The 14,468-nt window shown below is 38.3% G+C and overlaps 2 protein-coding genes across 3 annotated transcripts in view; one reads left to right on the top strand and one right to left on the bottom strand.

The window, feature by feature from the left end:
- Nucleotides 1-13,589, top strand: part of GALNT2 (polypeptide N-acetylgalactosaminyltransferase 2) — an 86,646-nt gene extending 73,057 nt beyond the window's left edge. Inside the window, exons 11-16 of the mRNA XM_054279564.1 lie at nucleotides 2,432-2,558; nucleotides 5,827-5,919; nucleotides 6,125-6,208; nucleotides 7,975-8,101; nucleotides 11,750-11,869; nucleotides 13,096-13,589. Coding sequence (XP_054135539.1) covers nucleotides 2,432-2,558; nucleotides 5,827-5,919; nucleotides 6,125-6,208; nucleotides 7,975-8,101; nucleotides 11,750-11,869; nucleotides 13,096-13,251 — 707 coding nt within the window. The 3' untranslated portion in view covers nucleotides 13,252-13,589. The remainder of the gene's footprint in view (nucleotides 1-2,431; nucleotides 2,559-5,826; nucleotides 5,920-6,124; nucleotides 6,209-7,974; nucleotides 8,102-11,749; nucleotides 11,870-13,095) is intronic.
- Nucleotides 1-14,468, bottom strand: part of PGBD5 (piggyBac transposable element derived 5) — a 316,445-nt gene that overhangs the window by 220,643 nt on the left and 81,334 nt on the right. The gene's annotated exons all lie outside the window — the stretch shown is intronic.

Below are 14,468 nucleotides of genomic sequence, written 5' to 3'. Positions count from 1 at the left end.
TCCTACAGTCCTGTCTCTGACCATCCTGGGCAATACTCAAAGAAGCCCTATGGGTATTTTGGGCAGTTACATTCCATGTTTCTGTTGTCTTGCTATTTTGGCTGTATATTGCTAAATTGTATTTATGTTAACAGAATAATTTTTCATTTTTTAAATGTCCTGGAAAGTCATTGGATAAATTTAATGCAGCAATACTCTTTTCACTCTGAAAGCCACTTTTGCCACTCGAGCACTTAAATATTTGATTAGTTACAAGCGTGTTCTTGAACTACTGAGTTTTTTTCTGAACACTTAGCAACTACTTTTATACTTTGATAATTGAGGCCTTGATAGCAGGAAAGGGCACAAGCAACAGCTTCTCTCTCAAGGATGCCAAGAGATGTTTATTTTGCTCCTGCTCTATTCAGTTCCTCCCCCTCCTTGGGAAGAAAATGATGGAGACTTAGGGGTGCCTGAAAAGCAGGCAGAAGGCAGCTAATGGTTTCTTCCTAGTTGTTGGACTAATTGAAGATGAGTAAAATTCACATGGCATATGATTTAATTGGCAATAAATGACACATGCAGCAGATAACTGGAAATCTGTGATGTGCAGTTTAAAATTCAATGTGCACACTTGTCAGGCCTCTTTACTCTCAAGTATAGCTCTACATCAGGGGCTTGGTGTTACATGCAAATAAATGCTAAATGGGCTAGCCAAATAATTCTGCACATCATATTCATTTATAAAAGCTAGCATTTTTCCTTCAAGCATGTACAGAGCAGCTGTTATGAGGTTTTGTTCACACGTCAGTACCAATTTGACAAATTTTAAGATGAGCCTGCAGTATTTTCTCTAAATTGCCCAAATTACCATAAAGATAGGTACATTCTCAGACTGCTGCTAAATGTAACTGGTAATGCATGTGTGCTGTACAAAAAGTGGATCAAGATTAGTTAAATCTCTTTTCCAACTCAGAAGCTTCAGTTCTCAGTATGTTTATGATGCTTTTTGATTAGCTTAGGAGAATCAGAGTATACCAGAGAGCTGGGTGGACCTTGACAAGATTTGGGTCTAATTTGAAAACCTAGGCTTTTCTTACTAGTTTTTCTAAAATCAGGGAATGAGTAAGACATTTCTTGTCTTCTATATTGATGACACACTCTAATAAAAAGAACAAATCTCTTACAGAAATGTAACTTGATCTCATAAAGAATTATTGATGTGCTGCTTATGCCTTTTCATTTAACAACTATGTCCACTGAACTTGCTCTGGTAGTAACATTTCCTACTGTTTGAGTATAACAAAAGAGATGTCTTAAAGAAGTTTGTGGGGTTGTTTTGAGTTTTAGTTGCTGTATATTTTGTCTTTTTCCATGCAGGCTTTGGAAGCCATGTTGGTGCAAGTAGTAATTAGTTTGTTTCTCCCTGTATTCTCGTCCTTTGCTGTGTTTCCCACTGAGCTATTTTGTGTAATATTCACTTTTTTTGAGATTCTTCACAATCTAAGGTGCTGAAAGGTGTACAAAAATGAAAAATTAGTTGTCTTATGTGAATACTGTCAAAGACAATGTTGTCATTCACATTTTTGGAAGTATGATCTATCTACAGCTTGAGATATGTTGACTGTCTAGGATTCATGAATATGACAGTCAAGAAGAAAGGCAGTTAACTTACTCTGTCAACAGCTGAAATCAAAGCATCTCTTTTTATTTACTTTTATTTTTTTCTAAATTTTCTCTGGACATGCAATGAAGATAACATGTTCTCTAACTTGTGGTTGTGGGAAAGTTATCTCTCCAGGTGACTTCTGCCATCAGAAGTTGAAGTTGAGAAAAGTTTTAGACCTTTGTGTCATCACTAGGTGGCTCAGATCATTAGTTTGGCTTAGACATGTACTGTCCATAACCTTGAATTTACAGAAGTTATGTTTTTATTTGGTCTATCCTCAAGTCAACATTGACTTGATATAATTCCTTCCACTGTTTGGGAGTGTTTATCTGCTGTAATAAATTAACAGCTCAAACCTATTGGTTATTTTAGTTTGCCTTGGTTTCACTTATCTTCAGTTATTCTGTTTTCAGCTGAAAATTTTTGTTATAAACTAGGTCATTAATTTATTTATTAAATGTGCCTGCTATTGTTTGCTGTTCAGATAAAGCACATATACCTAAGTCACTGGCAAATTGCAGCAGGATTTATGGATTTGGGCAACACTGGTAACTTCAGATAAGAGAAGATACACATTTTGCTTCCAAGATAGTATGTTTATTTCTGCTGAGCTTGCACAATCATAAATGCTTTAGATACATGCCTTTGTTTATCCTACAACTTACTAAATAAACTGTCTCTCTTGATCTTCTCAACACCAATCACTAAAAACCTTCTCTGTAAATATAATGCAAAATAACAGTAGTAAATGATGTTGGTCTTTCATTCCTGTTTTTACTTCAGAGATCTCATTCAGAGTTTGGCAATGTGGTGGGAGCCTAGAAATCATCCCTTGCAGCAGAGTGGGTCACGTATTCCGCAAACAGCATCCCTACACGTTTCCCGGTGGGAGTGGTACTGTGTTTGCAAGGTGAGTGCTGAATAGCAGTGGTTTGGGTTTCCTCAGATGGTCAGCAGGTGGCAGCAATTCCATTTCAGGGATCTTGTCTTCAGAAAAACTTGCAATATTATCTATCGTGGTAAAATATTAATTACAAAGAAACGAATGACTTTGAGTCAGCTATGTAGATTGAGAGAAGAACGTGTGAGTTGGAAGAGAGAAACTTCTGGTGGACATAGACTGAGAATCTGGAAAATAAGGAAATGCTTAGCTTGGTATTTCATCACATATTGTGTGTATTTGATTTTAAAGAAGGCTTTATTTTCAACACTGTCATAAAACTTCATTTTGTAGAAACAGTTTCATTGTTCACTAAAGGCACAATACACTAAGTTATGAATATGCTTTGCTTGCTTTTCATTATTACATGATCAGCATGTATTATATATATACACAAATACTATGGATTATACAATATATAAATATTATGGAAACTGATTTCAGTATTTATGCCAGTCTGTTGGCAACTTGGTTCTTTATAATACTTGCCTTTCCTGTGCTATGTTTAAAAATGCATTCTCTACAGACCTAAGAAATTGCAGTTTTAAAGGCTTAGATTAATATGCCTGTTAATTTTCCTGTTGGTACCCATGCATGGCAGTAGCTGAAATACTGAGCTGTCTCCTCAGTTTCTCTTCTATAAAGTGCTGTGAACAGCATGTTCATAGTGGTTTTGACTTAATATGGATAAAAGTATGGCATAAATGTACTGAGGGCATTTTGGTCAAGGCTGTATCAGTTGTAGCTGAAGAATCACTGTAGATTTTGGTTTAGAGATTGCACTCGATGCTCAGGGAGCTGGAGAAGTACAAGTCTCGGCTAAAGATTCTGTGGGCTAAGAGCTGGAAATAAAATTGTTTATTTACACTTGAAGGGATGTGGAGCCCAAACTCTGTTTAACATGAAGCAACACAGAGTGCAGATGTACTTAAATTCATAAGAATGTTCCTAGCTGCTGATATTTTTGGACTCATGATTCACTTTAGACTGAGGAATCTCCTTAGGGTGTTGTTCTTCCCTTCCATGCTGGTTATGCCACCAAGGTGACTTTAATGAATTTAATATCTGCTAAAATAGTCACTGTCCTGGTTTTTTCAGTATAGTAGGGACTCTAGTATTTTTTTTCTTTTTTCCCATTCTTTGAGATATATATTTTATGCCGCAGTGAAAAATGAATAATAGTACTTATGTGAAAACAAAAAACTAGCAATGAAATGTCCTCAGTACATCACATCTCTGTTCCAACATTTATAGTGGGTATCAGGAGGGTTGAAAGCTTTGCCTTTTAAACTGCATTGTGTAAGCTTAGGATGCAACTGGTGTAGTTTAATGAGGTTTTGAAATGCCAGTGTCGTAACAAGGAGCACGGTTAATAAAAGTGAATAAACTTATGAATATACTGCGCAGTTTTCCCTCTCCTGCAGCTTTTCCATTTTTGGGGTGTTGCCAAGATACTGCTTTTCTTGTGCCGTTAAATAGCTTTCTTGTATGTCAAACCAATATAATGGGATGCCTTAAAATCAATTTTAGCAATGAGAGGATAAGAAACCCTAGGCAGAAGGATATCCTTGTACTACAGGTGTTATAATACACGTGTGTAGGACCATGGTGCCAGGAAAACTGGTGCATGGAACCTGTGCTGGTGGTGCAGCTGGGACGTGTTGGCTTAAGCCATCATCTGTCTCTTGGCTGTAGGCAGCTTGTTCTGGACTCCTCTGTTTTTAGCTGGCTAGTCAGTATGCACTGCCTTTTGGCAGCCCAAACAGGTTGGTAATTTTGAGTGAGAGACTGGGAGTCCTGTTTCATGGGAGAGGGGACCACATCACCATGTCCTGGCTGTGTGACGTGGGCAGGGACAGCTTGTGTGGCCTGTGCTGCCTTAACACAGCACTCCAGTGAGCCTTGCAGGCCCAGTCTGCTCCAAGCAAAGCTGCCTCTGATCTCTGTGTTCTATTTCATTAAGGGGCTCAACATTAAGTGTATCCCATGCTGTGTTCCTCAGCACCCTGAGTTCTTTAGGGCCTTGCTAGTTTAGGCAGTTCTCAGCATCTGCACAGTGCCCATATTTGTGTCACACAAAGCCTGAGCTCTTCTTCCTCCGTGAGTATGGGCCAGTGGGATACAGGCAGGCATTCTGGCCTTGAAAGTGCCTTTGGGGTGGTTACACCCTGGCAAACAAAGTACCTCCTCTCTCACCACCAAAATCTGTTTGGCCTCTGGCCATCCAAGCTGCTTGCTGGGCAGACAGGAGGGACTGAGTGACTGACACTCTCACAGGCCTGAGAGACTGCAGGTGAAGATACATTCACATAGCTTCTAATCTGAATCTAGTAGGATTTTACTTACAAAAAATTTAATCTTTGCAAGAAAAAAATCAGTCCTCAAACAAAAAAATTATTCAGATCGGTCTTGTGAAATTTTCATTCGCTGTATCCTATTTGCTCAGCAACATGCAAGCCTCCTCACTTAATCCTGATTGTTTTGTCTTTTGAATTGGAAAATCATATTAAAGAAGTTATTTGCTTACTGAGTTCACTCCAGTTGCTTTAGGTGAACTTTCTGCTAAATGTAAAGTAAGCTTCAGAGCATGGCAGTTGCAAATGAAGTAAGACTTCCTTTTCAAAGCATAAAATTATGAACAGTAGAAGTAAATGAGTTTTACATGGAAGCCAGGGGAGGGGAAAAGCCATTGCACCATGTTGCAGTCCAAAAGAAAATGTAAAGACACCGATTACATAAATACAGGAATTTTAGTTAGAGATGTGTTTGATTAGAAGTAAAACATTTGGATTAGGATTTTTTTCCCACTTAGTAGAATAATGAATCGTTCTCAAATTTTACAACATTTCCTCTTACCTCAGCCATAGAAGACTTGTTTGTTTCATAGGCTTAAGTATTGTGAAAGCTTGTGTCTTTTTGGAACTTTGAGTGCATCAACCTAATAAATTCCATGAAGTTTGCAGAAAGAACTGAAAGATCTGTGTTAAGTTCTGGATGAAAACCTGCAGCAGTGAGGAGTGTGGAAAAGATATAAATTTCATTATAAATGCATTAATTTCAGTTATGTTACTCTAATGGTTTTCTATTAAGTGGGTCTTTTATAGGGAGTCTGCTGCCTGACTTGGGGCAACTCAGTGTATAGTATTGGGAAGGGTTAAAATTAATCTGAGGAAAAATTGGATGGTTTAATTGCACCTAGAGAAAATATAACCCATGTGTTTCATATGATTGCCCCTAGAAATACACGCAGAGCAGCAGAAGTCTGGATGGATGAGTATAAAAATTTCTATTATGCAGCAGTGCCTTCAGCCAGGAATGTACCTTATGGCAAGTAAGTCACAAGTGCTTCTTTCTTCTATTTGTTAATTCTTCATGACATAGCACCTTCTGAGGTGAAAGCAGTGCTAAATCTGATGTTGTCTCTTAACATATTTCTACAATTCTATAGTTCTTGTGTTTTCTGTGTATTCCATAAAATATATGAAGACAGTAGCCTGACTCTGAAAACTCCTTTTATTTTTTTTTTTCTCCTCTAGTATTCAAAGCCGAATGGAGCTCAGAAAGAGACTTAGCTGCAAACCCTTTAAGTGGTATCTTGAAAATGTTTATCCTGAGTTACGGTGAGTTTTGGCTGAAACAGAGTTCATATGGAGTTTTCTTTTTTGTCCTCCCCAGAAATCATTGGTTTCTCTTCCTCCATACTTGGATGTAAAGGATGTGTTTTACTTTATCTATTAATGCAATGCTTCATGCAGATTTATTTGCTTTTTTTGTTAGTTCTGCTCCTAAAGAGTAATTTTTCCATAGCTAGCTGCTTTTTCTACTTTTGGCAACTACAGCTGCAATATTTTAGAGAAGAGTGTCCAAAGGACTGAACTTACCTGAGCCTGAAGTTAGTCCCCTACCCAAACTCAAAAGCACATGTTCTGTGTCCTGTTGTCATCCCTTTAAAGCTTTTGCCTATGCCTAAGCCCATGCCTAGTTAAGTGAGGAGACTGAATCTCGTTGCAGTACAAATGATGACATTCAGCAGACAAGAGGGCCTTGTGTGTTTGGCAGACAAGGGTAGATGTCTAAGGCTCTGAGAAGCTGAGTCTCCTATTCCTTCTTGTCTCCTTTTCTCTTGTCACTGAATAATCACTGACTTCTGGGAAGGGCTGAGAAGGGGGAAGTGAGGGATGACACTGCAAACAGTTTCTGTAACATGAACATCCTAGCTAATGAGAAATCCTCGAAGAGCAATACTTTTTGAAAGGATAGAAAGATTTTGGTTAAATAATCCATTAAGAAGTATGTTGGTCAGATCTGAGCCCGCTAACTAGTCTGACTAGCCTGTCAACCTAATGCTGGTAGTGTAGTGGTGTAAGATATTGTGTGTATCTTGTAAGAATACTTGAGGTTTTTTCCCTGGGGCCACTTCATGTCAGTGGTGCTTGATAACTGCTAGAGACATACAGGCTTGAGATGCAAAAGCAGCACCAGCTATTACAGCCCCAGTGGAACATGTGCAGAACCATACATACTAATGAGTCTCATAAAGCAGGACGATACTGAGGAATTAAGTTCTCCTTTGTTTGCTCTTAAGAGTGCCAAAGGATATTTGGTTTTGTTTAATCTGTGAGAAAAAATGTCTCCCCTGAAAAATGTGCTACCATAAGCATTACTTACATCTAATGTTGTCTTGTTCTGTCATCCCTCATGTGCTCATTCTGCTGCGTTGTATTATTATACTCATATTATAGTCTGGAGTTTTTAGAGGCTCTGATATGCCCTTGTTTTACTGTTCAACTCATGGGCTCTACCCACAACTGTACTTTGCTGAATGGACTTGCCTAGGTGATTCCATGCTAGGAGTGTACTTTATGTGCAACCATTAGAAAGTAGATATCAGAAAAGCTTTGATTTTTTTTTTTTTTCAAATTCCTAACCCCTTTTTTAACATTTCAGTAAAAACAGTCTGAGAAACATGTAGTGTCCTATTTCTGCCACAAGCTAAGTTGCCTGAAAAGACAAAAGGACTTGATGAGCTAATTGATAACATTAAGCTTTGAGTCACTTTAAATGATAAGTCATCTTTAATTTGATTTTTGTGCCACATTTGTATGTTCACCCTCCTTCTCTGGTACAAGTCTTCTGGTACTGTGTGTGTGGTAAGCTTGCAAGTTTACTCATGCTTACTCATGATCAATTCATGATTAGATAATTGCCTCCCCTCAAAAGATGATAGAGATTTTCAGATGATAGTCATCATTCATCCTTAACCTCTCATCTTAAAAGTACTCTGAGTGTTTTTACAAACAAGGAGTTAAAAAAAAAAAAAAAGTAGGAAAAACCTGCCAAACAAACCCTGAACTGAATCAAGCAGATATTTCTGGTTTTGTTTTAGGGTACCTGATCATCAAGATATAGCCTTTGGGGCTTTGCAGCAGGGTACCAATTGCCTTGACACTTTGGGCCATTTTGCAGATGGTGTTGTTGGAGTTTATGAATGTCATAATGCCGGGGGAAACCAGGTCTGTATGCCATTAATTTTGCTTTCTACACCAAGTCTTGAACAAAAGAAAGAAAGTTAAGCTAAACTTTTAAACTCAAGCATTTACTGTGTACTGGTGAGAGAAAGATGTATCTAAACCAGCACATCAGTTGTTGTTACAGATGGGCTAAAAAGCTTCTCCCTCAAATATAATTTTGTGTTTTCAGGATTATAATCTGAGCCCAGAGATTCATTCAGTGAGCACCACATTATCCCCTTCCTTTGTCACTATTGCACTAGAGGCCATAGCTTCCTTTTCAGAGGTTTTGTACATGCATAGAAAGCTTTTTTCCAATGAAATGGTATGCTTGATTTTTTGGGAGCAATTTTTACTTAAGAAAATATTTGCGTTTCATTAAGCATATGGCCTAAGATCAGCAAAATAAAAGAATGCTTTGCTGTGCTGCACTGCTAGTCATTTACAGTTTGCAATAGTGGAGTTTAAAAAAAATCTGTCATAAATCCCCATTTGGCTCTTCTAGAAAACAGCAGTGCCTAAATGTTCACTCACAGTAAGGGGAGTGTTTTAACAAATCCTTTCTAATCCTACTCCTAAACTAATTGTAAATGTGTCAGATCTTTAAATGAGAGCATTAATTATTTCAAAGAATCTATTTATGCAGTTGTGACTTAGTTATCATTCATGAAATGCACACAGAGGTTCTCACTGCTTTGTGTGCTGCTTTGTCACTAAATCCTTGTCAGATTAAACCTGACTTTAAATCAAATGTAATATTAATGTGTCAAGTACAGCTGTTAAAATAGAAGGCTGACCAATTAGAAACTACTCTTGAATGAGTGTCAGAAGTTTGCTGTAATTTAAATTAGAAGAGGAAAAACCTAAAATAAGATGAAGCCTAAAATGAAGTTATTTCCTGGAAGATGTGTGATGACAATTCATTCAAATCAACATATGAGAAATGCCTTCTTTCCCTATCATTAAAGAGAATTTATCTTTGGAGGCTTTTTCAATTACCTTTATGAAAGTACCCTCATCTTTTCAGAAACCACAGTGGGGTTTTTGGAAGAAAGGGTAGATGTGTCACAAGTGCCTTGGAGCAGAAATTGTAGAATTATCTGCTGATTTTGTATACTCTTTGTAGATACACAAAGTTATCTTCCCTTTTCAAACTCCCCTCCCTGAAGGTGGCCCTCTTCTTTCTGTGTCTGTGGTTTTTTCTGTGGCACTGACCTTGACAAACCACTATGCACTTGCTCTGAACAAATACCTTTGAGAGGACATTCAGACAGGTCAAACCCAAGTTTTATGTCCAAGCAGAACTTGTATTGGGTTGAAAAGAAGTGACAGCATGGGAGGAGAGGGATACAAACCACAGTCCGTAGATCTGTACTTTGTGTTTTGCACCTTATTCTTATAAGGAGGTTTTTTGAGGAGTTAAGGGCATTATAGGCTGTGGCAATCTTCTATAACTTGAAGAGTGTATTCTGTCTTATGTTCAGCACAACTTAAAATGCAAAACCTAAATAAAAATGGGATTTCTGCCCCCTTTTTTCCCTGCTCTCCCCTCCTCCAGGCTGGTACAACTCAGGGGTAGTTGCGCACCTCCAGAGGGCTGAGTAGCTTGTGGTGTGCTCAACAATATGCAAATATGCAGGGTTGTGATAAAGAGCTAAAGGTAAAGCCAAATGCACTTAGGTTCAAGGGGAAGGTTTCAGGTTAGTTTGTCTACTAACTTTTTATTTCTGATTTGACACAGATTTTCTCAGATATTCTGATTTTTGCAATATCCAATTTTCAGCCTGTGCCTTGAGCATATACACTGCTTATAATTTCTCCTCTGGTGTAGTGGAACTTGTTCCATCTTACCTCCATTATAGTCATAGTTACTGATCTGTGGAGGAAAGTATCTATACACTGTGTCTTGTAACGTGAGGGGTAATCATGTAGATGTTTCCAGCAATAGGGCTTGGGGCTTTCATGAAGCAGCTGTACTTTGGCTTTTAAATGGGTTCACTTCTTGCATAATTTCTGTTGTGGCTGGAGCTCATACAGCTTTTTGATGAAAGGGTAGAGATGTATAAAGGTAATAATTTCAAGGCTCTAATTCTGACTGCAGGGTTCTCAGATGCAAGTTTTACTACATCCCTGGTAGTATTTTCAACTGTCATTTTTCACTATAAATCTTACCAGGGAAGAGTTTGGGGCCATTTGTAATTCCTGATAAGCTCTGATGAGAACTTGCTTAATTCCTTTAGTTTTGACTAAAAAAAGTGGCTATTAATATTTTATTATACATTAATGGTTCTTGTTGCCATCTTACTGGACAGAACTGAGAAGGCAAGTAATTTTGCTGTCATCTGAGTTCAACATGCTGAGAGTAAAAGGGGAAGTTATCAGCTAAGAGTTTGGAAGACAAAGGGATACACAGATTTGTCCTGGCTTTGCTTTGTTTTCCACAGTTGTCATCATTCTAGTACTTGCAGAATACAGTACAGTAAGCCCATCCAGTGGCTTGGGACCTGTATGGTTGTGATTACTTGTAATCTTTTGGGCTGCAAATTCTGAGTGTTCTGAGCATCTCTTCCCAAAGAGATTTAATAATTATTAAATGAGTTTCAAAGTAATTATACATTTATTTTATTTCTGAAACACTGATTACATGCAAAATAACATTTAAATGTTATTTAACATACACGCTTGGCCCTGTATGTCTAAGGTTGTGTATTATACACCACTAAATCCTCTTAAGTTGCTTGAGAGAAGCTAATCATGCCATTTTAAGTAGTTTATAAGCATGATTTGAATCATTAGCCTGGCTTTAATCAAGTGGCTTCTTTCCTCAAAGGGTAGTTAGACAAATGGAGACCAGTGTGGGCCCTGGAGAGCAAACTTGAAAGGAGAGAGGCATATGGAGAGAGTCTGAACATCAGTGCAAGATCAGGCTCTGTGTGAAAAGATGCTGAGATCAAACAAGCTGGGCAGCAGTACATGCAGAACAGCTTCTCTTTGCTCTCTATTTAAGAGTTGCATATTTGAATACATTTAACAGAGATTCTGTTGTACATCATGCCTTGGATGGGAGGAACATGCTCTCTATCCCTTTTGTGTATTGCTTTCTGGTGGTCTTAATTGTATTAAGAACTGCTGTTTCCTCACTGTGGTCCATGTGCTTTGTTCAGTGTGTGGGCAGGGTGGCCAGTGGTGCTGCAGACCAAGCTTTTAGGGGTTTTATGTACATAATTATATATATTTACATGTATATTGTATTATGTATATTTACATGTATATTTATATGTATATTTACAAATGTAGAAATCCTTCCACATAGAAGAAAGGGACAGGTGTAATACACACACACACATATAAAAATAAATACCTAACTAAATAAGCATTTGGAGGAGTGTCTTCAGGAGGCCCTGTGTGACTGGCAGCAGCAGCTGTGTAAAGCCAGCAGAGGGAGCAAACACCAAGCTCTGCCCTGAGCTGGTGTGCGGACACTGAAACAATTGGAATTACTGTTTGAAATGGACTTTTCATCTCCTGCCCCGTGGGAAGCAATGAACTGTTCTAATGCCAGTACAGGATTTTAACTTGGGCTGTGTATGCAGAGGTAGCATGTATTAACATACACAATTTTGTACACTTTTTGTTTCTTCCTTTTTGTAGGAATGGGCCTTAACAAAGGACAAGTCAGTGAAACACATGGATTTGTGCCTTACTGTTGTGGACAGAGCTCCTGGTTCACTAATAAAACTTCAGGGCTGTAGGGAAAACGACAGCAGACAGGTTAGTATGTCATGATTGCACTCTGCAAAAGGTGGGGAAAACAAGGATGGTGAATAAACAATGTCCTGGTGATCTGTCATATCTTCTGTAGGCTCTACTTTTACTGTTGTTTGTGTGTGGGAAGCTAGGATTCATGTTGTCATAAGGGCAGAATAAGCTTTATCCCAACAGGGCCTCATGTAAAGGTTTCACCCATTGATGTGTAACAGCATTCAACTGCCTCATGTGTCTTCTGAAAGAGTTTGTATATTCCACAATGTCTTTTTGAAAGGTCTCACTCAGTGAAGTTTGACTATTATGTATGCTGTTTCTCAGAAGAATGTGTTTGGGCTTTCCTTCTTTTCAGTTGTGGCCTGCTTACAGCAGCCCTAGAAATCATCAAATTCATTTTTATCAATGCAGCATTGTAACGTCATCTATTTCCCATGACTGAGGAAATTCACATTTGCAGAGTCATGCCATCTTTTTGATCTAGTCATAAAACAACTCATCTCTTTCTGCTCAGTCATCACTTCTGATCAACTGCCAGCTTCCTTGCTTCTATATCTGTTTTTGCAGACAGGTTACTGAAACACTGTTTATTGATGCAGGAAGGAATATTCTTGCCACTCTTCAGAGAAGGAAGCTAAGGAAGCAAGATTTTCTTCATAAGGTTTACAGGCATATTATGGTAGACATACAAGAGAAACCACCCCCCCCCCTTTTTTTTTTTTAATCCTGTATTTGGAATTTATTCTGTCCTTGACATCATCTTGGACAAAGAACTTTTGACAGCACAGATTTCTTATCTTCTGTAGAATTGAAAGGTGTCTGACAAATTTCTGGATTTCTGTAGAGTTGACTATAGTGAATGTGCTTCTTGCTTCTCTATGCTCAGTATTATAGTGCTATGTGGATGGATTTTGATTCCCATTTTTTTCTTCAGACCAAAGGTGTCACACAGGTAACAGGGTAAGGCAGTGCATTTGCGAAGTTCTGAACTAGAGAGAAATGTGTTGGTGTATTCTGTGTCTTGCAGAGTGTTAGCAGAAAAAGCAACTGTTCTGGGAAGGCTTGCCAGAACTTACATACTCTTACTCGAGGATCATCCAAACCGCTCCTTTTATTGCAGTTTGTACACATTGCCAGGCACAAGCCAGGGAAGCTTATGAAGACTGCAAAGGACATGATGTAGAATTCTTCCTTTTCCTGCTTTTCCAGGTGAATAACTGTATTTTCTCTTCCAGAAATGGGAACAAATTGAAAGCAATTCTAAACTGAGGCACGTTGGCAGCAACCTCTGTCTAGACAGCCGAAATGCCAAAAATGGTGGTCTCACCGTTGAGATCTGCAATCCTTCTTTGTCACAGCAGTGGAAATTCACACTTAATCTGCAGCAGTAGAAGGACTTACAAGCAAAGTGCTGTTTCAACTGAAAAACATTGGGCAAAGTTTTGATTGAATTACTGATGTATTTCTTAAAACTTTCCACGGAACTTATATACCTCAGTATTCCACCTTTATCTGAAAGTAGAGTGCTGAAGCAGACACCAGGGATCCAGGGGACTCGGAGCACTGCACAGATGTCACTGAGCATTACTTCACAGGAAGAAGGAATTGTGCTGCAGACTTCAACTGTTCCTTTCTGTCTTCAGCTACTACTTGCACAGCAGATAATTAACTCTAGGAACAACTGACGTATTGTAAACAAAAGGATCTGAAGAAACATCTGTGGGGAACAGTGTGGGAGGGAGGGTGGGAAAAATTACTAGGAGAAGGTCATTTGAAAACTCCATTGGAATAGAAGTCATGGTTTGTCATTTCCAGAACCAGAAGTGTCATTTTGAAGTTTCTTTTTTTTTCTCCTGTGTGTACTTGGTAATTTGAATATGAACTTTTCTATGATGGACTCTAAATATAAATATATGAAAGTATATATATTGTCAGCTCCCAATGATTTGTATCAGTTTTCATCATCCTATAATTATCAACAAAGTGATTGACATATGTATAACCAGAAATTGGATTGGAGTGCTAGGAGAGAGAAACTCGGAGGGTGCGGATTTTGTGCTGCTGGGTGTGATGTCCCTGCTAACACTGGATGCTTTTGCTTTGCAAACTGGATCTACTTCTTAACACTTCACCCTCGCTGGAGATCATGAAACTCAGGAGGAGAAAGAAAATAGCAGAGGAAGTCAATGCATCTGCCCAGATGATTGCTTGGATTGTTTATTCCAGCTTGGGAATTCATCACCTGTGCTCTGGATAACGTTAAACCTGTACTTTATATTTGTGTTGATCATTTCTGTAGTACTTTGTCTTTAAAATATTTCTTTGTTACAAAATTATATAAACTGCACAGAGCTTTTGTGCAGGTGTATTGGTTCAGCAGAGTTTTATTCTGGGCCCTAATGAGGAAAAAATAGTCTCAAACTCCCCTTTTGAGTTGTAGAAATAAGTTAGAATTGAAACACCACTGACAACAGCACAAGATCTGAATTTTAATTTGCAAGGATGAGCAGCTATGTAATATCTCTGAATTGCACTTGCTTAATTTATAGACCTACTACTGGGGAATTTTCTTCTATTTTTTTTCTTTAAATGTAGCTTTTGAATGAAT

The sequence above is a fragment of the Melozone crissalis genome, unplaced genomic scaffold (assembly GCF_028551555.1).
Source record: "Melozone crissalis strain CALT ecotype California unplaced genomic scaffold, PUWL_Pcris_2 ptg000027l_1, whole genome shotgun sequence".
Lineage (NCBI taxonomy): Eukaryota > Metazoa > Chordata > Aves > Passeriformes > Passerellidae > Melozone > Melozone crissalis.
Note: the sequence above shows the minus strand (reverse complement) of the source record. Positions and strands in the feature narration are given on the sequence as shown.